General features: G+C 42.4%; 2 protein-coding genes across 2 annotated transcripts in view; one reads left to right on the top strand and one right to left on the bottom strand.

Annotated features, from left to right (window-relative positions):
• FHIP2A (FHF complex subunit HOOK interacting protein 2A) overlaps positions 1-1074 on the bottom strand; it is a 35810-nt gene extending 34736 nt beyond the window's left edge. The window contains 1 exon segment of the mRNA XM_069567612.1: positions 482-1074. Within this exon segment, the coding sequence (XP_069423713.1) occupies positions 482-526 (45 nt within the window). The 5' untranslated portion in view covers positions 527-1074.
• LOC138427737 (uncharacterized) lies at positions 66-6084 on the top strand. Its single transcript, XM_069567613.1, has 2 exons — positions 66-689; positions 5890-6084. The coding sequence occupies exons 1-2, from the start codon at positions 177-179 to the stop codon at positions 5986-5988; spliced, it is 612 nt and encodes a 203-aa protein (XP_069423714.1). The 5' UTR covers positions 66-176; the 3' UTR covers positions 5989-6084.
• Positions 6085-27808: the final 21724 nt, after the last annotated feature.

Genomic DNA, 27808 nt, shown 5'->3' with positions numbered 1-27808 from the left:
CCCAAACAAAACAAAACAAATCCAAACAGTGTTAGGCCGTTTCTTTTGTCTCGGTCAACGCTGACCACTTTTTGAGGGAGGAGGTTAACGGTCAGGGAGTCCGGGGGAGGGCCCCAAGACCTTGCCAGGTGCTCCCCGACTCCCCTGGTCCCATCGGAGTAATCGGACGACCCCCGATGCGGGCCGGGAGCGGTCGGTCCTCCCGGGGACTCCCGCCTGCCCTCTTAGAGCGAGAAAAAGGGCTCCACGCTGGCCTGGAGCAGGAAGGAGAGAAGGGGGTCAGCTCAGAGCCAGGCCCGAGGTCCCCGGCGCCCCGACGACCCCGCAGCGCCCGCCCCGGGCCTCGCTCCTTCGCGGGGCCGGGGCCGCCGAGGGCCGCCGGGCCGAGGCCGCCAGGCTCTCTCTGCCCGGGGCCGGCGGCGGGGAACGTAGGCCGCCGCCATCCCCGGCCTGTCGTGCGCCCGCAGCCCCGCGGCCTTACCGCCTCCACGGCGTGCTGCAGGATGGAGGTGAACTTGGAGAACATCTTGTCCCGGGACTGCAGCAGCTTCTCCCGGGACGACCTGGAGAGCTCCTCGATCCGCCGCCGCCGCCCCTGCTGCGGCTGCCGGGGCCGCTCCAGAGTGAAGGCCGGTGCGGGGCGGGGAGGACGAGCAGAGGGCCGAGGCGGGCCGGCCCGGCCGCTTCAGGTGTGTTAGGGCGGCGCGGCGGCTCCGGCGGGCGCGGCGACGTGGCGGGCGGCGAGGAGGGCGTTCCGCGCGGACTCTGGGCCCCGCGACGCTCCGGCGGCGGTGGCTCCGGCTCCGGCTCCGGCTTCGGCTCTGGCTCGGACACGGTGGCAGCTCGGCTCGGGTTCCTTCCGCCCGCTCTGCCCGCCGCGGCCTGCAGGGGGCGCCGCCGCGGCCTGGGGAGGCCCCCGCCAGGCCAGGCCGACCCTGTGGCTGGGCGGCCGGACGCCGCGGGGGCGGGAGAGGCACCCAGAGGTCGCGGCCCGCCTGGGGCCCGGAGTCGGGCCTGGCCGCTGCCGCCTCAGTCTCCTGCCCACACACTGTCATGCTTACGTTTAAAAAACATAGCCGTTCTCACTGCGACTTGTCTCTCCAGTGGAAGTAAATGCTGATTTTGTAGGAAAACGAAGCCATATATGTATGTGGAATTCAGAGGTTCGTCTTTTAAGGGCAGATTTGCAAGACCGGCAAGAAAAAGCACAGTATTCCCAAGGCAAACAGGAACGGTGGGTTTAGATGCGAAGAATGAGAACAAATCAACGAAAGCAGATGAAATGGCTTTGCTAACCGTAAAGCTTTATTATTATTCTTATTGTTATTATTTATTTATTCAACATTAAAACAGGAAGCCCCAGATTGACGAATGGTTAAGATGATTCAATTGTTAGTTTGGAACATTTGATGGAAAATGAATTCAGTATAGCATTTTTCTATTCAGTTCATCAGTTGATTCTGGGAAACATCAGTGAGGGAAAAGAATTGAAAGGGTTTCTAGGAAGTGCAAAGAACAGATAAGTGGAGCTACAATGTAAGCACTTGAATGGAGGTTTCTTTAAAATAGTATGCAACAGTATATTCAGCAAACCTTGAAGAAATACGACTTGGACTAGTAAAGTTTAGGTTGGGTTGATACAGATTATGAAAATGTTCTTATCCTGGAGAACTTTGTTTTTGCTAGGATTGGCATTTTATCAAAAGCACCGTTAAATTCTTGATGAGGGTGGAGTCAGTGCTGGACAGCCCATGCTGAAAATATATATTTGTAATTGAATTAGTTGAGCAGGGGAAAGGCAGAAAAGATAGCAGCGGTGCAGAATGGTATTTAGGGCCAGTCTCTGGAACTGGGTAGCCTAGATTTATAATCTCAGTTTTGCCACTCACTGCAGCAACAGGGGAGCCTGGTGAGCTGCCGTCTATAGGGTCGCACAGAGTCAGACATGACTGAAGTGACTTAGCAGCAGCAAGTTGTTTAACCTCTTTGTGCTTTGGTTTACTCATCTGTAAAATTCCCGCTGGGGGGCTGGGGGTTGGGGTGTAGGGGCTGGGGGGTGGTGGTAATACCTACCTTCATGCAGTCGAATGAAAAATTTTCAATATATGTAAAGTAGTTTAACTTGCCCAGTCTGCAGTAAGCAATGCACCAACATTTGTTGTTATTGTGGTTATTATTAGTAACAGTTTAGTCCAGTCGCTCAGTCATGTCCGACTCTTTGCAACCCCGTGAACCAGAGCACAGCAGGCCTCCCTGTCCATCACCAACTCCTGGAGTTTACTCAAACTTATGTCCATTCAGTCTGTGAGGCCATCCAACCATCTCATCCTCTGTTGTCCCCTTCTCCCGCCTTCAATCTTTCCAACATCAGGGTCTTTTCAAATGAGTCAGTTCTTCACATCAGGTGGCCAAAGTATTGGAGATTCAGCTTCAACATCAGTCCTTCCAATGAATATTCAGGACTGATCTCCTTTAGGATGGACTGGTTGGATCTCCTTGCAGTCTAAGGGACTCTCAAGAGTCTTCTCCAACACCACAGTTCAAAAGCATCAATTCTTCAGTGCTCAGCTTTCTTTATAGTCCAACTCTCACATCTATACACGACTACTGGGAAAAAAAAAAAAAACCATAGCCTTGACTAGATGGACTTTGTTGGCAAAGTAATGTCTCTGCTTTTTAATATGCTGTCTAGGTTGGTCATAACTTTTCTTCCAAGAAGTAAGCGTCTTTTAATTTCATGGTTGCAGTCACCATCTGCAGTGATTTTGGAACCTCCCAAAAATAAAGTCTGTCACTGTTTCCACTGTTTCTCCATCTATTTGCCATGAAGTGATGGGACCAGATGCCATGATCTTAGTTTTCTGAATGCTGAGTTTTAAGCCAACTTTTTCACTCTTTTTCGCTACTAGTAATAGTAGTATTTAACAAAATAATAGGGCCAGAAATCAACATTTAAGGAGACTTTTACTAGTCCTGTCTTCTTTTCTCCCGTTTTGTTACCTCTGTCCTTGGATATCAGGTGAATTTGACCTTAATTCCCTGTACAGTAAGTAGCCTTCAGAATGCTGGAGGCAAATTCTGTCATTCACTGAAAATCAAAACATGCTCCTTATCAAATTCTAGCTAATCATGTCTTCTTCAACCAAGAGTACATGCTGTTTATTATTACTATTATTACTCAACAGTTTGAGATGGTTAGTTATATTATTAACTATAATTATTTTCCTGACCTAATTGTCAAACATTTATATGGTATTTTATATTTTCATAATACCTCACAACCACTAATTGTATGAAGAGGTCTATTTAAAGCACGCCTACTTAGAGTTGTTTGTATTTGAAGATGTCTGTCTCTGAATACTTATTGTAAGTACAATAAAATGTATATTTTGCTCTAGATTAATATCAGTATTTACGATGATGATTCCTCTATTTGATATGTAGGTTCCACAACATGCAAGTGGGATAGAACTATAACTGAGCAGATACTCTTACTTATTCTTATCCTAGAATGACACTATCACAAGCCTTTATTCATGGGCAGAATTGGACCTACCTCAACAGAGTAGCTTATAATTTAAGAAAGCATAACAAAGGCTTCTCTGGGTCTCCAAAACACTTAGATATGGATGCCTGAAATTATTCAATTAGAACTTTAGGGAGTTCTCTCGTGATCCAGTAGTTAAGAATCCTGCCTTCCAATGCAGGGGACAGGGGTCCCATCTCTGGTCAGGGAGCTAAGATCCCACATGCTGCAGGGCAACTAAGCTGGCATGCCAACTGGAGAAGCCTGCACACTGCAATGAAGACCCAGAACAGCCAAAAAAAAAAAAAGTTAGAACTCTTATTTCTTTATTCCTGTGACTTAAGGCAAATAAGAAATTTAGCCCTTGCTCAAATTAAGACACTTTGGAAATAGATAATACATTAAACTCTAATTCATTACACTTCCTCAGGGTGAATAAATTTGTTAAGTTCTTTTATGAATGAAGTTTAATCAGCAAGGATGCACCAAAAAAATCTATAAAACTGAAACTCAATTGGAATGGAGTTGAAGAAGAAATAGAGTTGGAGGACATCTTCCAAAATCTGGCAAACTTCTGGACATTCCATCCCCAAATTTCACTAAAATTACAGTAGAGGGATTTTTTTTTTTTAGTACAAATCCAAATGGTACAAATACATTAAGAGACAGCAGTAAAAATTTGAGAACTGGAAAGTTGCTGTAAAGGCCATAACTGATATGACTGACATAAGAAAGCTGAATCCCAAGGTAAAAAAAAACAAGAACCAAAGTGATGTGTTAATACATTCACAGAACCTCTCAGTGGCTCAGGAAATGGTAACATTAAGTACCTCTGGAGGTAGAGGTAAAAGTGGGACTGAAAATAACAGGATGGCTTGAAAGTTTATTTAGAATTGGATAGATGCACCTCCATTCCACAAGACTGCTTGGCTGCCTCCTTCCCACCCTGAAATAACATGAGAGACTTCTTCCTAGAAAGGGAGGGGCTCCATATCGAGAAAAGAAAAAAAGAAAAAGGAGGACAAAGTGAAAATAAACCTTGTGAATGTTGAGACACATGTCCCCAACCCTCATCCTCCTCTTGGCTCAAAATAAAGGCATCAGGCTGTTCCCTCCAGGTGGAAGATAGAAAGGTCCTTTCTGGAGAATCTGTTTCATCCAAGAGAACAGATCCAAAGATCCTGCGGAGGGAACCCAGACAACTTTACATTGCAGCCCCCAGTTGACAAGCTCTGACCACATACTCAGAGCTTCAGTCAGATTCTTTGTGCACGTCTCTTAAATAGGAACACACAGTCTAGGATCATCAACAATTCTAAGAAAGCCTGCAATATTCAAGTTAGAGCCCAAAGGGAAACCAGGATCAAAAAGAAAACTTGGAAGAAACAGAGTTGCTTGCATTGAACAGACAGGGAAAGATGGGAAGAAAACTTCCATAAAACAACTATTTTAATATCCTCATTAATATTGCATATATAAAATAAGAATGTTATGCTATTTTTAAAAAGCAGCATTTAGGGAACAAAAGAGAGACACTTAGAAATCAAGTATAAGATAGCAATTTTTTAAAAACAACATAAAAAGGGTAGAAAATAACCTTGAAAAAAGTTTAGCAAGCATAAACTAGAGCAAAAAAAGAATGGAAAGTAGCACGCAAATTTGTTTTTTAAATTAAAAGGCTAGTCCATTCTATCCAACATCTGAATAATTGGAGAGCATAGAAGTGAAATCGTGAAATCGCTCAGTCGTGTCCGACTCTTTGCAACCCCATGGACTGTAGCCTACCAGGCTCCTCTGTCCATGGGATTTTCCAGGCAATAGTACTGGAATGTATTGCCATTTCCTTCTCCAGGGGATCTTCCCGACCCAGGGATTGAACCCAGGTCTCCCACATTTTAGACAGTCGCTTTACCATCTGAGCCACCAGGAAAGAGAGCATAGAGGGAGGAAATAATTGACTATATTAACAATTTGATATAATTTTATAGATTTGAAAGACATTTGTCTCTGGATTGAGAGGGTCCCTTAAATGCCAGAACATGAATGGAAATAGACTCACTGTAGAGGACATTATTGTGAAATTTCAAAACAGTGGGTTCAAAGAAAGCTCCTATGAAACTTCCAATGAGAGAAAAAAGAAAACAAGTGTGTGCAAATAAATAAAAAATCTCAATGGCATGATACTTTTCAACAACAACATGGGATGTCAGAAGGCTTTGGGACAATGCCTTCAAAATTCCCAGGTAAAACAACTTCAATCTAGAATTCCATACCAAGAAACTGTTAATCAAGAGTGAGGGTAAAATAAATCATTTCAGGTGTGCAAGGTGTTGAAAAATTTCCTACCTTGCTGTCTTTCTCAGGAAGCTTCAGAAGATGTACTCCATCAGAACTCAGGGAGTAAACCAAAGGAACAAAAGATAAACAATCAGCTAACAAAAATCCACCATGTGAAGTCGTGACAGAAATGGCCAGGATGATGGTAAAGCGGAGTCTCAGGATGACAACCACGCATCAAGATGGGCTTACAACCAGCTTCTCCAAACTGGAGCAAGTCAGAAGCCATTTTCTGCAGAAACAGACCTGATGAAGACAAACCAAAGGGGGGAGATGGAACGGGGAAAGGGGAAATTAGAAGTGTGGGATTAAGAGGTACAAGCCACTATGTCTAAAATAAATAAGCAACAAAGATATATTGTATAGCATTGGGAATTATAGCTATTATCTTATAATAACTTTTAATAAAGTATAATCTGTAAAACTACTGAATTGCTATGCTATATATGAGAAACTAATAAAATGTTATAAATCAGCTATATTTCAATTAAAAAAAAAACAAGAGATGTCCTCAAGAAGATGAAATAGGTGGATGGACTACTTATGTGTTTGAGCAGATTTATCAGTTAGGAGGAGAGTGAGAATGAATTAGTAATAAATACATTGGAGAAGGAAATGGCAACCCACTCCAGTATTCCCGCCTGGAGGATCCCAGGGACGGGGAGCCTGGTGGGCTGCCGTCTATGGGGTCGCACAGCGTCGGACACGACTGAAGCGACTTAGCAGCAGCAGCACAAAGAAAACTAAGCAAGGGGGTGGGGGAGAAGCTAGATCATTATTAACAGCAGGAAAAATGTTGTGTAGAAATGTGTAATCATAGTACACACACGGCTCAACTGTAAATAGTGCTTATATAACCATAATCGTGTAAACACTGATCCAATTAAAAATTACAGCATTGCTGCTGTATTTAGGAAAGATGAAAAGATGTATGATGGGGGTGGTGTGTGTGTGTGAGAGAGAAAGCAAGGTTAATCTCTATCAACGGTAGTCAGGAAACACTGGATATTGTTTAAAACAGAAATATCAAGAAGTAACACTATAAGCATGTCATTTAAAGAAAGGAAGTAAATAACAAAAGAGTCCGTCCAAAGTGTTGAAAGAGGTTGCCTCTGCGAAGCAGGAAATTGGGAGTTTGGGAGGAAAGACTGGGACTTTCATAACAAACCTTGTAAAACGTCTTGACTAAACTGTGTGCTGGTGTAACTGATATGACCAAAGTTTGTTTGGCAAAGGAAGAAACTAAAGGCAAGAACACATTTTTTGGTGTGTGTGTGTGTGTGTGTGTGTGTGTTTTAAAGTTCAAACAAGAGATTGCAAAAGTTAATAACTGTGGGAAATAGGAAGGAGATGGTAGACTTGAAAGATGAAGCAAGATCCACCACATTTTGCAAGTGATTAACTACAAAGAGTGAGGAAGAAAAAGTAGTCAGAGATGTTGACATTTCTAACTTGGATGAAGTTAGGTGAAGATGCCATTCCTTGAGATACAGACTATGGAAATGTAGAAAGATAATGAGATTTTTTTTGGAACATGTTAGATTTGATCACATCTGTGTGAGGATGCTGAGTGTAGGATGATAAATTTGGAGTAGGAGGTCAAGAGAGAAATTTGGGCTGGAAACAAAGATCTAAGCGTCATTTCTTAGAGATAGATGGTAATTGAGATACTAGAATAAGTTAGTTAGAATAAGGTAGTTTAGTGAGATAGCATATATATTTTTAAAATTTTATTTTTATGTATATTTTTAACACCAAAAACATTTTGTACTGGGGTATAGCCGATTAACAATGCTTTGGTAGTTTCAGATGAACCATAAAGGGACTCAGCGATACATATACATGCATCCATTCGCCCCCAAACCCTGCTCCTATCCAGGCGGGCACATAACGTTGAGCAGAGTTTCATGTGCTATACAGTAGGTTTTTTTGGTCATCCACTTTAAATATAGCAGTGTGAAACTGACCTTCCCAAAGTCCCTAACTATCCCTTCACCCCATGAGATAGTGCATTAAGCATGCTAAGTAACTTCAGTTGTGTCCAACTCTGTGCAACCCTATGGACTGTAGCCCACCAGGCCCCTCTGTCCATCGGATTCTCCAGGCAAGAGTACTGGAGTGAGTTGCCATGCCCTCCTCCAAGGGATCTTCCCGACCCAGGGATCGAACCCCTGTCTCTTATATCTACCTGCGTTGGCAGGCAGGTTCTTTACCACTAGCACCACCTGGGACTATGTTAAACAAACAAACAAAGCCAGAATGGATGTAAACTTGAGAACTCCCTGGATTTAAGGATTAGGAGATAGAAGAGGAACTCACTGAAAAGAGCAGGAAAATACATTGTGAAGAAGTTCAGGATGAAATGAGTTTCAAAATTAGGTGGCTGGTTCAAGATAAACGTAGCATAGGCTATACTGACTTCATCTCCTGAACTCAGCCCTCCAGCTGCCACAGAAACAAGAGAGAAGCTGATAGATTCTAGACCCCTTAGACCCTTACATAAAAGCTGTGAAAACTCCATGGCAAGTATAGCAGATGCTGCTGGTGTCCAGGGTCACGACCCTTTGGTCCTCCTCTAACTGCAGCTGCAGCTGATTGCAAATCTGTGCATGCTCAGACTCACCTCGTGGGGACAGCATCTCACCCCAGTGCCATGCAGCCCTCTTCAGAACTGCTGCCGAAGAAATCTCTGTGTGGGAGAGCCTGTGGTAGAGTTAGAACCCACTGGGATGACTGTCAGCCAGTGGGGAAGGGAGTCTGGTGGATAAACACTCCAGTGTCCTATCTCTCGGGTAGGAAGCGATTCTCAGGAGGTCCTGGTGGGGTCAAGTACCTGCTGACCACAGTGGCGACTTCAATAGCTCCCATACTTTTCCTTCTTCTTTCTTCTTTTTCCCCACCTTCTCACTTCCTGGGATCTGAACTATTGATAAATTACTTACAGTCAAGTCTTTGTCTTGGGGTCTACTTTTGAGGTAAATCTCAAAAACTGTGCCTGGGAGTTAGAGTAGAGGAAGTCTGGAAGGGGAGGCCAAGTGCCACAAATTGGGTCTAGACTGTAGGCTAGAGAATTATAATAAAGGAAGCCAGTTTTGGAAATGAGCAGTGCCCATTAGGCCCAGCTGCATGTGACCAAAAAAAAAAAAGAAATTAAAAAAAATTTTTTTTAATAATAGTGACTTTTAAAGAACTTTTTTTCTTTTTCAAGTAAAAAAAGTTTGTCTGGTAGGCTGTCAGGATTCTTAACTTTCTGTACTCCATCCAGCTCTGCCATACTCAAGATCACTTCATGGTCTCATAGTTACTCATTTTAGGGCAGTTACGGGAAGAAACAAAGAGAAAAAGGATTACCTCCTTCTTTAGGACAATTTTTTTCCTAAAAATTCCACACTTCTTACGTTCTATTGGCTTACATAATCACACCCAGTTGTTGGGAACGAAAGTTGGGAAATAAAAATCAGAGTATAACTTTCAAATTCAGCACAAAAGTTTTCTGAATCCAGTGAAATGCAGGAAAGAACAAAAATATGTAAAAAAGAAGTATGAAAAATAGAAAACATAAAGCAGGTCTATTAACTATAATTAATGTCAGTGGGCTAAACCCACCAACTGAAAGCTAGAAAATCATACGTGGGATTTTTAAACATATCTACAATTTGACTCTTGCTTAGGTTTAAATTTCAATATGGCTTTGAATTTCAAGGATCCAATTATATGTGGATTTTTAAAGATATATATGCATTACAGTACTACATGGGGCTTCCTAGGTGACTCAGAGGTAAAGAATCTGCCTGCAATGCAGAAGCAGATGTGAGTTCAATCCCTGGAGGAGGAAGTGGCAACCCAAACCCACTCCAATATTCCTGCCTGGGACATCTCATGGAAAGAGGAGGCTGGCGGCGTACAGTCCATGGGGTTGCAAAGAGTCTGACATGACTGAGCAACTAACACTATTTTAAATAAAATGGCCCAGGAAGTCTTCCCGGAGGAGGCGCCATAAGGTCGAAGCTAGGGAGTTAGCTATGGAAATAGAGTGGTTCTGGCAGAGATAACGTCAAGTGCAAATATCTTCTTATATGAGAAAGAGTTCGGCATATCTGAGGAAGGCTGGGGTAGCTGGATTAGGTAAGTGTTTGAGGAGGAAAAAAAAAAAAGCTGAATATGTAATTAGGGAAGTAGCCAGAGGTTAGATAACCTAGAGCAGTAATTCTCAATGCTGTCAAGTTCTAAGGGCCCCTTTCCTTAATGTGAAAATGGTAATGCAATTATTATAAACACAGAGAAGTCATATGTGCATATCTTAATGAATTTTCACTTAGTGAACCACCTGGGCAGTCAGTACTCAGATCAAGAAAGAGGGCCGAGGGCTTCCCTGGTGGTCCAGGGGTAAAGAATCTGCCTTGTCATGCAGGAGACACCGGTTTGATCCCCGGTCTGGTAGGATCCCACTTGGGACAGGGCACCTAAGCCCATGCACCACAGGTATTGAGCCTGTGCCCTAGAGCCCAGGAGCGCAACTACTGAGCCTGTGCTCAGCAACAAGAGGAACCACCACAATGAGACGCCTGCACACCACAACTAGAGAGCAGCCTCCACTCACTGCAGCTAGAAAAAGCCTGCACGCAGCAACGAAGACCCTGTGCAACCAAAAAGTAAATAAGTAAATAAATGAAAAAAATTTTTTAATCTTTTTTTTTAAAAAAACCACTTCTTCAGAAGCTTCTCAATGCCCATCTGGTCACTAATCCTTGCATGAGCCATCACTAGTCTGACTTTTAACACCATGGACCGGTTCTACCTCATTCTGAACTTCCATAGGTTTGGCTGAGAAGGAAGTGAGTCCAGTTGGATTCAGAAAGCTTATTCCTCACTTCCCATGAGAAACATAAAATTCATGCTTTACAAGAGCTCTCCTTGCCTCCTGAGTCCTCAGAGAGGCGATGTAGAGCAGGCCCAGGGAGACACCACACACGCAAGTTCATGTCACAGCTGAGAAACGCTAAGTGTAGGAATCCGTCAGTCTTATAAGGGGACTGCTAACCAACCTGCCCATCCTCTTTTCTGGAGAGATTCTATCTTTATTATCCTGGAATATAAGCAAATCTTTCCTAGGAGAGGGAACTTCTCTATCTTGGAATGCCTCTGGGGTTTTTCTATCTAGGTCTCCTGGTCAATAAACAAATCTGCCCTCTGACTTAGAGAAACACCATGTAATGCACAAACATCCTTGAAAAGATAGTGCTGGGAATGTTGAAACTCCATGGAGAACCGCCTACCATAAGAAATACCCAGTGAAGACTACCTTGGGGAAGAGACCAGTCTCCCCAAGACCGGATTTCTAGTCTTATACCATCTGCCTCAAGAGTTGTTTTTTTAAGAGGGCTTGAATGAAATTTTGCTTCATCCAGAATTAGAGACACACACTGGAAGGCAGACGCCAACATTTGACTTATGCCTCTTTATTATTCATGCTCTGCAATTCCTGTATCTTTCAGAATCTGTGTCACCTCCAGGGCACCTTGAGATTTTCTCGGGAGTTGCCAGCCTGCTAGCCTCTGTGATCTGTCCAGTGCTCTAGAAGTTTCTTTTTTAATTTTAACAATGAAAAAATTCTGAAACAATCTCAAAAGTACAATAAAGGTTCAAGTACAGTTCCAGAAAAAGATGAGGGTTTTTAAGTATGAGGTTAGGTTGCTGATATGATGCCTATCACTGTCAAATACTTCAGTGTATATTTCCTACACACAGAACATTCTTCAACAGAACCACAATACAATGTATCCATTTCCTAGGGCTGTCATAACAGAGTACCACAAACTGGAAGGCTTAAAGCAACAGAAATTTATTTTCTCACGGTCTGGAGGCTGGAAGTCTGAAATCAAGGTGTCAGCAGAGCTATGCTTCCTCTGGAGGCTCCAAGGAATCATCTCTTTGGCTTTTTATAGTTCCTCGTGGCTCCAGGAGTTCCTTGGCTTTGTGGCTCAGCTCTGTGGCTCAGTTATGTCCGACTCTTTGTGACCCCATGGACTGCAGCACGCCAGGCCTCCCTGTCCATCACCAGCTCCCTGAGTTAAGGCTACATCACTCCAATTCCTGCATCCATCTTCACATGGAGTTCTTCTCTGTGTGTCTTATCCAAGGACACATGATTTAGGACCCATCCAGGGAATCTGGATGATCTTATCTCGAGATCCTTAACTTAATTATATTTGCTTTAAATAAGTCACATTCACAGGATTCAGGAATTAGGACCTGGGTATACCTTTTGGGGAACCACCTTTCAACCCTCTACAATAACCAGAAATCTAGATATTGAAATTAACACATTACTGTCATCTAATCCACAGACCCCACTCCAAAGTTGACCAGCTGTCTCAATCATGTCCTTCTTTAAAACAAAAAAATTAAAAATTTTTTAAATTTTATATTGGAGTATAGTTATTCAACATTTTTTTTTAATTTTTAGTTTCAGATGTATGGCAAAGTGATTCAGTTATGCATATACATGGATCTATTCTTTTTCAAATTCTTTTCCCATTTAGGTTATTACAGAATATTGGGCAGTGTTCTCTGTGCTATACAATAGGTTGTGTGTGTATGTGCCCAGTCACTTGGTCATGTCCGACTCTTTGCAATCCCATGACTATATAACCCACTAGGCTCCTCTGTCTGCAGAATTTTCCAGGCAAGAATACTGGAGAGGGTTACCATTTCCTACTCCAGGAGTATCTTCCTAACCCAGGGATCGAACTCACGTCTCTTGCGTCTTCTGCACTGACAGGCAGATTCTTTACCACTGCGCCACCTGGGAACCAACTAACCAACAAATCAGCCTTGTTGGTTATCTAGCAGTGTGTACATATCAGTTCCACAGTCTATCCCTTCCCCCCTCCATGAGTTTGTTTTCTAAGTCTGTGAGACTATTTCTGTTTTGTAAATTAAGTTCATTTGTATCTTTTTTTTTTTTTAATTCCACATATCAGTTCAGTTCAGTTCAGTCGCTCAGTCTTGTCTGACTCCTTGTGATCCCACGGACTGCAGCACGCCAGGCTTCTCTGTCCATCACCAACTTCTGGAGCTTGCTCAGATTCATGCCAATTGAGTCAGTGATGCCATCCAACCATCTTATTCTCTCTTGTCCCCTTCTCCTCCCACCTTCAATCTTTCCCAGCATCAGGGTCTTTTCAAATGAGTCAGTTCTTCACATCAGGTGGCCAAAGTATTGGAGTTTCAGCTTCAGCATCAGTCCTTCCAATGAATATTCAGGACTTATTTCCTTTATTTTAGGATTGACTGGTTTGCTCTACTCGCAATTCAAGGGACTCTCAAGAGTCTTCTCCAATACCACAGTTGAAAAGCATCAATTCTTTGGCACTCAGCTTTCTTTATAGTCCAACTCTCACATCCACACATGACCACAGGAAAAACCATAGCTTTGACCAGACAGACCTTTGTTGGTACAGTAATGTCTCTGTTTTTTAGTATGCTATCTACGTCGGTCATAGTTTTACTTCCAAGGAGCAAGCATCTTTTAATTTCATGGTTGCAATCACCATCTGCAGCGATTTTGGAGCCCAAGAAAATAGTCTCTCACTGTTTCCATTGTTTCTCCATCTATTTGCCATGGAGTGATGGGATTGAATGTCATGATCTTAGTTTTTTGAATGTTGAATTTTAAGCCAGCTTTTTTCACTTTCGTCTTTTACTTTCATCAAGAGGCTCTTTAGTTCTTCTTCACTTTCTGCCATAAGGGTGGTGTCATCTGCGAATCTGAGGTTATTGATATTTCTCCTGGCAATCTTGATTCCAGCCTGTGCTTCATCCAGCCCAGCATTTTGCGTAATGTACTCTGCATATGAGTTAAATAAGCAGGGTGACAATATACAGCCTTGACATATCTTTTCCCAATTTGGAACCAAATTAATTCCACATATAAGGGACATCATATGATATTTGTCTTCCTCTGTCTGACTGTCCTTCATAGTAAAAGAATCCTATTCAGAATCATGTGGTATATTGAGTTGCCTCTTTATCCCCTTTCAGTCTGGAAGAGTTCCTTCATCTTTCACTGTCTTTCTGACCTGACAGTTTTGAAGATTCAGGCCCTTAACTTGAGTTTCTGATGTTTCTTCATGATTATGTTCAGGTATGCTTTTCTGGAAGGAATGTCACAGAGAGACATTTTCTTCCCATACTTCCCATTAGGTGACACATATTTTCAATTCGTTCCATTACCGAACAGTGTCACTTTGATCTTTTGGTTAAGGTGGTGATGCCAAACTTTACTGTTAAATTAGTCTTCTCATCTTTGTAAAGATCTTGTTCTTCATCAAACTTTTTTATTTAATTGTATCATTATGAACTCACCTCCTTTGCATGAAATTTTCCCTTGGTATCTCTAATTTTCTTGAAGAGATCTATAGTCTTTCCCATTCTGTTGTTTTCCTCTATTTCTTTGCACTGATCACTGAGAGGGCTTTCTTATCTCTTCTTGCTATTCTTTGGAACTCTACATTCAAATGGGTGTATCTTTCCTTTTCTCCTTTGCTCACTGCGTCTCTTCTTTTCACAGCTATTTGAAAGGCCTCCCCAGACAGCCACTTTGCTTTTTTGCATTTCTTTTCCATGAGGATGGTCTTGATCCCTGTCTCCTGTACAATGTCACGAACCTCCATCCATAGTTCATCAGGCACTCTATCTATCAGATCTAGTCCCTTAAATCTATTTCTCACTTCCACTGTATAATCATAAGGGATTTGATTTAGGTCATACCTGAATGGTCTAGAGGTTTTCCCTACTTTCTTCAATTTAAGTCTGAATTTGGCAAGAAGGAGTTCATGATCTGAGCCACAGTCAGCTCCCAGTCTTGTTTTTGCTGACTGTATAGAGCTTCTCCATCTTTGGCTGCAAAGAATATAATCAATTTGATTTCAGTGTTGGCCATCTGGTGATGTCCATGTGTAGAGTCTTCTCTTGTGTTGTTGGAAGAAGGTGTTTGCTATGACCAGTGTGTTCTCTTGGCAAAACTCTATTAGCCTTTGCCCTGCTTCATTCTGTCCTCCAAGGCCGAATTTGCCTGTTACTCCAGGTATTTCTTGACTTCCTACTTCTGCATTCCAGTCCCCTATAATGAAACGGACATCTTTTTTGGGTGTTAGTTCTAGAAGGTCTTGTAGGTCTTCATAGAACTGTTCAACTTCAGCTTCTTCAGCATTACTGGTTGGGGCATAGACTTGGATTGCTGTGTTATAGAATGGTTTGCCTTGGAAATGAACAGAGATCATTCTGTCGTTTTTGAGATTGCATCTAAGTACTGCATTTCAGATTCTTTTGTTGACTATGATGGCTACTCCATTTCTTCTAAGGGATTCCTGCCCACAGTAGTAGATATAATGGTCATCTGAGTTAAATTCACCCATTGCAGTCCATTTTAGTTCGCTGAGTCCTAGAATGTTGACATTCACTCTTGCCATCTCCTGTTTGACCACTTTCAGTTTGCCTTGATTCATGGACCTGACATTTCAGGTTCCTATGCAATGTTGCTCTTTACAGCATCAGACCTTGCTTCTATCACCAGTCACTTCCACAACTGGGTATTGTTTTTGCTTTGGTTCCATCCCTTCATTCTTTCTGGAGTTATTTCTCCACTGATCTCCAGTAGCATATTGGGCACCTACCGACCTGGGGAATTCATCTTTCAGTATCTTACCTTTTCGCCTTTTCATACTGTTTATGGGGTTCTCAAGGCAAGAATACTGAAGTGGTTTGCCATTCCCTTCTCCAGTGGACCACATTCTGTCAGACCTCTCCACCATGACCTGCCTGTCTTGGGTGGCCCCACATGGCATGGCCTAGTTTCATTGAGTTAGATCAGGCTGTGGTCCCTGTGATCAGATTGGCTAGTTTTCTGTGACTGTAGTTTCAGTGTGTCTGCCCTCTGATGCCCTCTCTCAGTGCTTACCGTCTTACTTGGGTTTCTCTTACCTTGGACGTCAGGTATCCTTTCACGGCTGCTCCAGCAAAGCGCAGCCACTGCTCCTTACCTTGGACGTGGGGTATTTCCTCAGGGCCACTGCTCCTGACCTTGGACATGGGGTATCTCCTCACCATTCAACAGCCTCTAGCGGTTCCTTGGACATGGAGTATCTCTTCACAACTGCTCCAGCAGCTCCTGCCGGCTGCTGCTCCTGAACTTGGATGTAGGGTATCTCCTCTCTACCGCCCGCTACTCCTGACCCCCCTGTGCCCATTTAAATGCAGAGTTCCAAAGAATAGCAAAGAGAGATAAGAAAGCCTTTCTCAGCGATCAATGCAAAGAAATAGAGGAAAACAACAGAATGGGAAAAACTAGAGATCTCTTCAAGAAAATTAGAGATACCAAGGGAACATTTCATGCCAAGATGGGCTCGATAAAGGACAGAAATGGTATGGACCTAACAGAAGCAGAAGATATTAAGAAGAGGTGGCAAGTATACACAGAAGAACTGTACAAAAAAAGATCTTCATGACCCAGATAATCACGATGGTGTGATCACTCACCTAGAGCCAGACATCCTGGAATATGAAGTCAAGTGGGCTTTAGAAAGCATCACTATGAACAAAGCTAGTGGAGGTGATGGAATTCCAGTTGAGCTATTTCAAATCCTGAAAGATGCTGCTGTGAAAGTGCTGCCCTCAATATGCCAGCAAATGTGGAAAACTCAGCAGTGGTCACAGAACTGGAAAAGGTCAGTTTTCATTCCAATCCCAAAGAATGCTCAAACTACCACACAATTGCAGTCATCTCACATGCTAGTAAAGTAATGCTCAAAATTCTCCAAGCCAGGCTTCAGCAATATGGGAACCATGAACTTCCAGATGTTCAAGCTGGTTTTAGAAAAGGCAGAGGAACCAGAGATCAAATTGCCAACATCTGCTGGATTATCAAAAAAGCAAGAGAGTTCCAGAAAAACATCTATTTCTGCTCTATTGGCTATGACAAAGCCTTTGACTGTGTGAAAGTAAAAGTGAAAATGAAGTAGCTCAGTCGTGTCCAACTCTTTGCAACACCGTGGATTGTAGCCTACTGGGCTCCTCCTTCCATGGGATTCTCCAGGCAAGAATACTGGAGTGGGTTGCTGCTCTGTGGATCACAATAAACTGTGGAAAACTCTGAAAGAGATGGGAATACCAGACCACCTGACCTGCCTCCTGAGAAACCTGTATGCAGGTCAGGAAGCAACAGTTAGAACTGGACATGGAACAACAGACTGGTTCCAAATAGGAAAAGGAGTATGTCAAGGCTGTATACTATCACCCTGCTTATTTAACTTATATTCAGAGTACATCATGAGAAATGCTGGGCTGGATGAAGCACAAGCTGGAATCAAGATTGCCAGGGGAAATATCAATAATGTCAGATATGCAGATGACACCACCCTTATAGCAGAAAGTGAAGAAGAACTAAAGAGCCTCTTGATGAAAGTGAAAGAGGAGAGTGAAAAAACTGGCTTAAAGCTTAACATTCAGACAACTAAGATCATGGCGTCTAGTCCCATCACTTCATGGGAAATAGATGGGGAAACAATGGAAACAGTGGCTGACTATTTTTTTGGGCTCCAAAATCACTGCAGATGGTGACTGCAGCCATGAAATCAAAAGACACTTACTCATTGTAAGGAAAGTTATGACCAATCTAAACAGCATATTCAAAAGCAGAGACATCACTTTGTCAAGGCTATGGTTTTTCCAGTAGTCATGTATGGATGTGAGAGCTGGACTATAAAGAAAGCTGAGTGCCAAAGAATTGATGCTTTTGAACTGTGGTGTTGGAGAAGACTCTTGAGAGTCCCTTGGACTGCAAGGAGATCCAGCCAGTACATCCTAAAGGAGATCAGTCCTGAGTGTTCATTGGAAGGACTGATGTTGAAGTTCAAAGTCCAATACTTTGGCCACCTGATGCGAAGAGCTGACTCATTTGAAAAGACCCTGATGCTGGGAAAGATTGAGTGCAGGAGAAGAAGTGGACGACAGAGGATGAGATAGTTGGATGACATCACCGGCTCAATGGACATGAGTTTGGATAAGCTCTGGGAGTTGGTGATGGACAGGGAGGCCTGACGTACTGCGGTTCATGGGGTCGCAAAGAGTGAGGACACGACTGAGTGACTGAATTGAAGTGAACTGATGAACTCACAGTTGCCTAAATTTCAATCAATGGGTTATAATCCGTTGCCTTTTTTTTTCTTTTCTTAAAAAAAAAATTGCTATTTGATGCTCAGTTTTTGGCCAAAAGGAACCTCTCCAATCTGGTTTCTGTGTCTTTTTAGCTTGTTACCATCATTCTTAGAGCCTTTTCTTGCTTTCTGCTAAAAGATGTTCCTGCCTCATCTTGTACTCTCCCTATCTTAGCTGTCGAATCAAATATTTCACCCTGGTTTCTCTTATTGCAGAACGGTTGTTAGAAGCTAAGATAATAGAAGGGAAAATGGTTTTTACTCTGAGATAAACAAAGAATGTCCCCATGTAATTCTGGTTCCCACAAATAAATGAAATCTTAAGCATTTTTTTCCCCAGGAAATTTCTCACTCCCTAACAAAAACAACCAACGTTGTCCTTGACTTTCGTAGTACTAACGCCTGAGAAAATATGTCACGGCCTTTGTGAATATGATAATATTAGAAAATTGCTATTTCTCCATCATGGACAAGTGAACTATAAACTTAGGTAACATTGGTAACTTTGTGGGATTTTGAAAAATCTATTGTTTTTTTTTTTGTTAATATTGTTTCTAAAAATCTCCTTTGCAAGCTATTTTTCTTTTCTGAGTGCTTTTGTGTCTGGGTTTTCTTTGGACGGAATGTCATATTCACACCATTTTTCTAACTCTCCTCAGGAAGCCATTCACTGCTGTATCAGGCAGACACTGAGATCCGAGTCTACACTGACTCAGGGGTGGTCAGGGTGGGTCTTGAGAAGGATATGACCCTCTTCACGAGGAACTTCCCTAGGTGAGCTTACGCAGGATCTTTAAGCAAATCTAGTCTCCTCAGACACAGGAGGATAGGCTGTTAGTGCTGGCAAGAAAGGCTCAGAGAGAGCAGAGCATTCTGAATTACCTTTGTTCGGTTCCGCTGGAGGTCCCCACTCCAAGTGTCGTCCACTTCCTCTCAGTGCTGTAACTTTACCATGAGACACGGCCAGTCTATGAATTCAACATTAAGGTTCGTTTTTTGTTTTTGTCCCCCACCCCAAACAACTACATTTGGGGTATGATTTTCAGTGAGTTTGGCCCTGTAGCTGTAAGAAATTGCAAATTAGTTTAGGGTTAATCCAGATGCTTTCTAGTTCTTTGTGACTTGAGATGAAAGTTTAAAACCTTGAGGGTTTTTTTTTTTTTTTTTTTGCCACACTGTGAGAATTGTGGGATCTTAGTTCCCCAACCAAACATTGAAACTGGGCACCAGCTGTGAAAACACCAGAGTCCTAACCACTGGACTGCTAGGGAAATGCCTAAAACCTCGATCTTGCTGTTTTCTTTCTGTAAGCGCTCCAGTGCCGTCAGAAACAGCCAATGACCACACAGATCTCAAATACTTCATTATTATCATAGCAGCCTAGGGCACAGGCCACTTGGTCCCCTAGGCTACTTGGTTCAGTAGACACTTTATGATCAACTACAGGAGATATTTTTAGTTATTTATGAATATCTAAAATTTAGATATTTTAGTTAATCACGAAGACCTGCATAACCAGACTGCTTGATTCCCATTTTCTATTAGCAAAGATCTCAGCACTGCTTTCAAAGTTAAGGACATAACCAAACAATCCCAAATCCCACCTTTGAGGCTTTTTTTCCTGGAACCACTCTGCCACCAGGCACTGCACTTGTTAGAGTGCAGTCAGGAAGACAGAGGCCACACCAGTCACTTCAGCAGAGAGAATTTCATGTAAAAAAATGTGTTGCCCAGAAATAATGACCTGCCCGTGGAACAAAGGGAGAAGGTCGGTGCTTTCAAAAATCCGAGGCTTGGAAGAGGGGCCCCACAGAGCTAGGACTTGGGCCCCTGAGATGAAGATGCTGCCTTGCTCATATCAGTACCTCAGAGGGGGTTACTATAAAGCCAATTCTGGAAGTCTTAAAAAGACTAGAACTAACTGCTGCCGCCAGAGGGAAGTGCTGCCCAGTTGCCAAGGTATAATAACGATAAGAACACAAGGGCAAGAGGCCGCTCTGCTGCTTTCTTTCACTTCACCTCTCCCTTTAGCACCTCCTGCTGGCAAAACTGAATCAGTTCAGTTCATTTCAGTCCCTCAGTCGTGTCCAACTATTTGCGACCCCATGGACTGTAGTATGCCAGGCTTCCCGGTCCATCACAAACTCCCAGAGCTCACTCAAACTCATGTCTATTGAGTCAATGATGCCATCCTACCATCTCATCCTCTGTCGTCCCCTTCTCCTCCTGCCTTCAATCTTTCCTGGCATTAAGATCTTTTCCAATGAGTCAGTTCTTCACATCAGGTGGCCAAAATATTGGACTTTCAGCTTTAGCACTGGTCCTTCCAATGAATATTCGGGACTGATTTCCTCTAGGATGGACTGATTGGATTGCCTTGCTGTTCAAGGGACTCTCAAGAGTCTTCTCCAACACGATTCAAAACCATCAATTCTTCAGCGCTCAGCTTTCTTTATAGTCCAACTCTCATATCCATATATGACTACTGGAAAAACCAAAGCTTTGACTAGATGGACCTTTGTTGGCAAAGTAATGTCTCTGCTTTTTAATATGCTGTCTAGGTTGGTCATAACTTTTCTTCCAAGGAGTAAGCATCTTTTAATTTCATGGCCGCAGTCACCATCTGCAGTGATCTTGGAGACCCTCAAAATAAAGTCAGCCACTGTTTCCATTGTTTCCCTATCTATCTGTTACCCTCAAAAGAAAAATTAGTTTACAGACCTAGACACAGACTGAAAAGTGGAGTTTAAGAGGGTGACTTTGGGCCTGTGTGTTTTAACACTAAATACAGAGACTCAGTTACAGAGAGGACATGATAAAATAGATGCTTATATGCATATGTGGAACCAGCATAAAGATAACATCTATACATCTATTCATGCATGTTATACTAGTGAAGCAAATGACAAATAGTGATGCCAAGAATAATGTGATCCTTCAGTGTGGTGAGGCGCTATTGGTAATGCTCCCAAAATGTTCCAGTTTCCCTTAATTTACAAATTAGTGCATGCCTGGAAATATTATTACATTCTAAATGTTCAACTAGTGGTAAACAAATTTTTCATCTGCATGAATATCCATCCAGAAATTCAAAAGTTTTATGGGACAGAAGACAATTCTTTCTTTTATGGGAATAGCTTGGATGTTGCAGGATATCTAGCGTTGGGAAGTAAAAAAGCAAACGGGAATGACAGAAGAGATAGAGGGTGGCGGTGGTGGTGAACTTGAAGTTTTGAGAAAAGTGGAGAATATTTGAAACAGTCTCCATGGGGACTCGCTTGGGAAACACTTGTTATGGAACTAATGGGTGATGTTGGAAACCAGTGTGAACATGACCATGTATCTGGTCTATACTGTTATTTTATTTTTTCCAGCAGCCTTCGTTAACCTGGTCATAGGTAGTAGCAAAGGTATAAGATTGGCAGTTGAAATCACTCAAAACTAAGGCATTTCCAGGCAGATGGGAAGGAAAGCCTCAGACAAAGGAGGTGAGGAACCTATGCAGAGAGGGGTTCAAGGGATGAACTTTAAAATCTAATTCAAAGTGGAAATGAAGACAAGAGAGATTTGGTACAGGAAAAGCAGACGTGAGAGTTTCCTGGAAGTTCCACCCAGGTCAGGGAGCTCATCTCAGGACTTGCTGATTAGAGAGTGGAAAAAACAGAAAGTTACAGTGAGAGAGTGAGAGGACTGGATTTATTTACCAAGTTCCCTGGTGGCTCAGGGGTAAGGTATGTGCCTGCAATGTGGGTGACCCGAGTTTGATCCCTGGGTCCAAAAGATCCCCTGGAGAAGGGAATGGTTACTCACTCCAGTATTCTTGGCTGGAGAATTCAATGGACAGAGAAGCCATGGGGTCAAAAAGAGTCAGACACAACCAAAAGACTAACACTTTCACCAAGTGGAACAGTTTTGGTGATGACAAGTCCAAGGTGTTGGTATGGAATGGTGTCTGAATGGGGCTGGATGGTAAGGACACTGGAGATGAGGAGGTTAAGGAACTGAAGGCCGTGGTGAAGGATGGGTCACCCATGGGGATGTGGAAGTCTTGGGATGATGGCAGGACTTAAGAGCGAGAAGGACAACTGTAAGCCAGGTGCTAAGTCACTGTGACCAGGAAGTCTAAAAATGACAGCAACATGGAGGGAGGAAGCTTGGTATAACCATATGGCTTAAAAAAGTGAAGTTGCTCAGTCGTGTCCGACTCTTTGCGACCCCATGGACTGTAGCCCACCGGGCTCCTCCATCCATGGAATTTTCTAGGCAAGAGTACTGGAGTGGGTTGCCATGTCCTTCTCCAGGGTATCTTCCTGACCCAGGGATTGAACCTGGGTCTCCCACATTGTGGGCAGATGCTTTACCCTCTGAGCCACCAGGGAATACTAAAAGGAATAGGAATTTCTACTTGAGAGTGAAAGGCAAGGTCTGAAGGTTGCGTTTGGGAGGCATTGAGTAAAGAGGAGGTCATGGACATTAAAGTTTGTATAGTTAAAAGATCTCACTTCATAGATAAAGAAACTGAGGTCAGAGTGCATGGTGGCCAGCCTCCGAGATGTTCCCCGGGGAGCCCTATCTTGTGTAGACCTCTCCCACAGTGCACCAGGGTAGTGCACATGAACAGTACAATATAACAAAGAAGACATGGGTTTTCACTTCTGAGGTTAGGTTCGCAAGAATATGCTAGCCTGCCTAGCTACTCTTCTGTTTTCTTAAGAATATATATATGTATATTTAATGTGGACCATTGTTAGAGCCTTTATTGAATTTGTTACAGTATTGCTTCTCTTATGTTCTGGTTTTTTGGTCACAGGGCATGTGGGATCTCAGCTCCCCAGTCAGGGATGGAACCCAACCCCCCGCACTGGAAGGCAAAGCCTTAACCACTAGACCACCAGGGGAATCCTTGGCCCGTCTCTTAACTCTTGGATCACTCACTTTGGGGGAGCCAATTGCTTTATCATGAGCAGCGCCGTGGAAACACCCACATGGTAAGGATCAGAGCCTCTTGCCAACACCCGTGTAAGCAAGCTCAGAAGCAGATCCTTTAGCCCCTATCATACCTTAGATGACTGCAGCTGCAGCTGACATCTTGATTTCGGCATCATGAAAAATCCCTGAGCCAGAACCGATTAAGTCACTCCTGAATCCCTAGTCTACAAAAACGGGGAGATAATATGAATACATGTTTGCTGTTTTAAGCCATTAGGTTTGGTGTAGTTTGTCAAGTAGCAAGAGATAAATAACACTGAAAATTTGGATAATTTACCCAAAGGCACGGGACTTCCCAGGTGACACCAGTGGTAAAGAACCCCATGTCAATGCTGGAGATGCAAGAGACATGAGTTCAGTCCCTGGGTGGGGAAGATCCCCTGAAGGAGGAATGGCAACCCACTCCAGTATTCTTGCCTGGAGAATCCCACGGACAGAGGAGCCTGGTGGGCTACAGTCTGTGAGGTCAAAAAGAGTCTGATATGACTGAAATGACTTAGCACACACCCAAAGGCACAAAGCTAGGTAGTGGCCAATTTAAAATGAGAACACAGGGTGCCTCACTCTGAATTCAGTGTTCTTGTAGGTCATGCTGTATTCTGGTATATCTTGGACTATCTTTTGTACTGAAACACACGTACTCAGGAGCGGTAAATAAATAACTAAAAATGTTTCATGGATCATAGTTCTGCTCATTTTTAGGCAAAATAAAATAAAAATGAGCCGTGCTTCCTTATGGAATGCAGAATAAGATTCATTAAGATAAAGTTTTCTTTGTCCTCAATGCAGAGTATAACACAAAAGCATTTCCAAAGCGTGCCATAATGTTTTGCCATAATTTATGAAAAGATTAAAAGGACTCATCAAAGTTTGTGCAATGGCTTAGTGGTAAAACCACTAAAAGGTAGTTTCTACTTGGCTTCTTTTAATCACTTGACATGAATAAATAAAGAAACCAGTGTTCGTTATTTTATTTAAATAATTCAATAATTCTGCCCTTCCTGTGCAGGACTCGGGGTCTAGTGTCTACATTTTTCTTTTCTGCCTCTAAATGTCATAGTCATAGATGGGCAGCTTGCCAAAGAGGTACTTTGTGGCTTCTATTTCCATGCCACAGAGCCTGCCATTTGCATGCACAGGACTGTCATGTCAGAGGAATTTTGTGTGACCATTTGACTTCGAGTTTGAAATTCAATTTTTAAAAATAGGCTTATATCATTACTTTATGTTTTTCTCCCCTAAGAATATAGCTAAGAAAGATGGGAGCAGAGTAGAAAATTAGATTTAGGTTTCACTAGAACGTGGGTTTAAAAAATCTCGTGTGTTCAAGGCTTCAGTTTCATTAAATCTCATAAAAATTCAGATGTATTTCCAATTACTCCCCATTACAGTCAGCAAGTTAATTTGCTGTCATATATTCTCAGAAGTCTGGAGATTCTTGAATGCCTTCCTGTATTTTTTTCTCACCATGCTTGAAAAAAATAGATTTGCCAGCTATATCTCAGTATCACTTATTATCTGGAGAGTCGTAGAAAGACAATTTTCACTCCCTTGACATTTTAGCACCTTTCTGGTTACAAGTTAGGTAGTTAAGTGAGCTTGCTTACTTAACTTGCTTTCTTGCTCAGGTAGTGGCCTGAGCTTGCTTGAGCAAAAGCACTATTTCATATTTTGTAATAGGTTAATGATTAAGATGAATTTTGAATTTTGTAAAAATTCATCATTTTTTATAATCAGTGAAAAAAATAAGGATGCAAAAATATGTGTTTCTAATCACCGATGGTACTAATTTTTCTAGTTGTGCTCTTGTTCTTCAGAAAACTCATACGTTCTTAATCAAACTTATGTTTGTAAATTCCTTTAATTTTTATGATCTCAAACATGGATTTTAGTAAGACTTCATTCATTCAACAAAATCTATTGAGTACTTATTATGTGCCAGGTACTTTTATTTGTGTCGGGAGTATTTGAGTGACTAAAGCATACAATGTGTCTGTTTTTATAATGAAGGAAGAACTAATAAGCAAATAAAATAAATACATAATGTGTGAAATGGTGATTAAATGCTATGAAGAAAAATTAAAGCAGAATAAGAGGATAGAAAGTGACAGATCTGAATGAGAACAATGATCAAAATATGTAGTCTGGAGCAAAAGCATTCCAGATGGGAAGACAAGTGTAAAGGCAAGCGAACCCAACCAGTGGAACAAGAAATGACCAGAAGACTTGTGTGGCCGCAGCAGAGTCAGCAAAGAGGAAATGAGATCCACGAGGAAGCAAGGGCCAGACCTTGTGAAGTCCACAGACCAAGGTGAAGGGTTTGATTATAATGCAATCACGTCTGGCTACTGTGTCAAGAGACTATAGAATGAATTGCACCCTGAGAAGCCAAGATGGGATTAGATATGTAGGAGATTTTTTAAGGAAACACCTGTGAAAGGAAAAGGAAAGGGGTGTCAGAACAAGCAGAACATTCAGGATGCAAGGCAGATCTGATCCAGGTCAAGGATAGAAGGAGGGCAGGAAGGTTAGATGAAGAGTGTGAAACTGCAGTGCGCGTCTATGAATGTTTGGCAAGGCCGACAGGGAACCCATGAGTCAAAGTCACCCATTGTAGAAGTCCTCCGTCTCCCAGGAGTGGGCATTCCCCTATGTTTTCTGCCTTGGGAAACATGGCCTCAGGGTGAACACTGATGGATTTCAGAGTGCATTAGCTGGGGCCATCAGTCATTGACTGGGAAATCTGAGATGGCCATCACAGAGACTTTTGCTGTGATCTAGGTATGAAGGATCATGGTGGCTTGGGTTCAGAAAGTAGATGGATTTTGGCTGTATATTAATCTGGACATAGTTGAAGTTTAAGCTGACCCCTTTGGCCATAGATTTGATATGGAGTGTGAGGGAGGGAGAAGAGACAAATAAAGGTGCCTCCAAGGTTTCTTGTTCTGGGTATCAGGAGAGACGGCTGGCCATTTACGGGGACAGGGAAGACCATGGAAATCTGGAACGAGGGGGATCAGAAGTTCATTTTGGCCATGTTTACTTTGAGATGTTGAGTTGACCCTCAAATGGGGATATTGAGAAAGCAGCTGAATAGATTAACCTAGATTTTGGAGGAGTGTTCCAAACCAGAAATGTAACTTTGAAAATTATCAACATATGGATAGCAGTTAAAAGCATGGGACTATTTTTGCTTTTGGTAAAACCAAAAGCATTGGTTTACCTAAGGAGTGTATATAGATGGAGAAAAGAAGAGGTGGAGGCCTGATGGAGTAGAGGATCATCCCACGAGAGGCTGAAGAAGGAGCTGCCGTAGCGGGCAGGAGGAGACCCTCAGAGGGGTGGTGTCCAGGAAGCCCAGTGAGAAAATGTTCTGGAAGGATACACTTTCAGTTTTCCACTTCTATAATCTTGATATCTGTTAAGTGAGAGTTCTATGAAGTATTAATAGCTTTCTAAGCACATCTACTAAATAACAAAGAGGAAAGTAAAGCTTGTAAGAGTATGGGCTTTGTGGCCAATTCAAAACCTGTCTCCTTCATTCAGTGTGCATACTCGGGCAAGCTTCTCAATTTCTTCTTGCTTCTGATTTCTCATTTCTATACTGGGGATTATCGAGTTGTGAAGAGGATTGAATGGTATAATACTTGTAAATGATTATTGAGACGGTGCCTGACACACGTTTAAGTGTTCAATAAATGTTATATATCATTACATAAGAAATGTTACAATTAATGATGGATTTTCTCTCTCAAGTTTTCTGATGGTTGCAGCTAGAATCAGTTCCCTGGTGACTCAGTGGGAAAGAATTCTCCTTCAATGCAGGAGACGTGAGAGATGTGGGTTCGATCCTTGGGCTGGGAAGATCCCCAGGAGGAGGAAATGGCAACCCACTCTACTATTCTGGCCTGGAAAATCCCATGGACAGAGTTGCCTGGAGGGCTGCAGTCCATAGCGTCACAAAGTGTCGGACACGACTAAGCGCGCATAGTATTAGCAGCAGCTAGGATGTAAGATCCTTTCAGATTTCATTTCTCTGACTGGGATCCTCATGTACTTGTTTGTTCCTCATATTTGTTTTCGCCTTAATATTTTGAAATAGAAGTAGTTTTAAAAATCCGAACAACTTCTTGGATTTAATATTTTTTAAAATGAGTTGCCTGCGGAGGCTTCCTTAAGCAGAGCACAGCTGGGCAGAGAAACAAAGACAAAAAAAGAAGAAGAATTTTATACAACAGCAGTTTTAAGCGTTTGGGAGCTGTTGATCTCTTTGAGAATAAGGTAAAAGCTCTTCTCTGAAAAATGCATATGCAAACACACACACACACACGCGCACACACACACGCACACAAGTTTGATTGTAATTAGAGAGTTTGTGAATTCCTAAAGCCAATCCATGTGCCCTTTATGCAGCCATGAAGCCAGGCCTTGAGTTGCCTGCAAAATCCATATTATTAGCTTTATTTTCTTCTTGATTGTTCAGTAGGTCCACCAAGTAAGATGTCAAAATATCATGAATTTTAAGTCACTCATATACTTCTATTTTTAACAAACGGAACTTCTCTCAGAGAGACTTAAAGTCTAAATCAATTTGGTTGGTGAAAAAAAAAATGTCTTTACAGAGCATGGAAACTGTGGAGTCAGGATCCTATTCTTAGGAGGTTCCCAGCTTAATGCTGTGCTGTACCATCTTGAAATTCTTAATAATTTTTTGAACAAGAAGTTCCACATTTTCATATTG

This window comes from Ovis canadensis, chromosome 22 (genome assembly GCF_042477335.2).
Source record: "Ovis canadensis isolate MfBH-ARS-UI-01 breed Bighorn chromosome 22, ARS-UI_OviCan_v2, whole genome shotgun sequence".
In the NCBI taxonomy this organism is placed as follows: Eukaryota; Metazoa; Chordata; class Mammalia; order Artiodactyla; family Bovidae; genus Ovis; species Ovis canadensis.
Note: the sequence above shows the minus strand (reverse complement) of the source record. Positions and strands in the feature narration are given on the sequence as shown.

Excerpts from the sequence above, each read along its gene's own strand:
- LOC138427737 (XM_069567613.1), top strand. The coding sequence starts at position 177 with ATGCGGGCCGGGAGCGGTCGGTCCTCCCGGGGACTCCCGCCTGCCCTC. Across the intron at positions 690-5,889 it reads GGCCGGCCCGGCCGCTTCAG|GAAGCTTCAGAAGATGTACT; the intron begins GTGTGTTAGGGC and ends TGTCTTTCTCAG.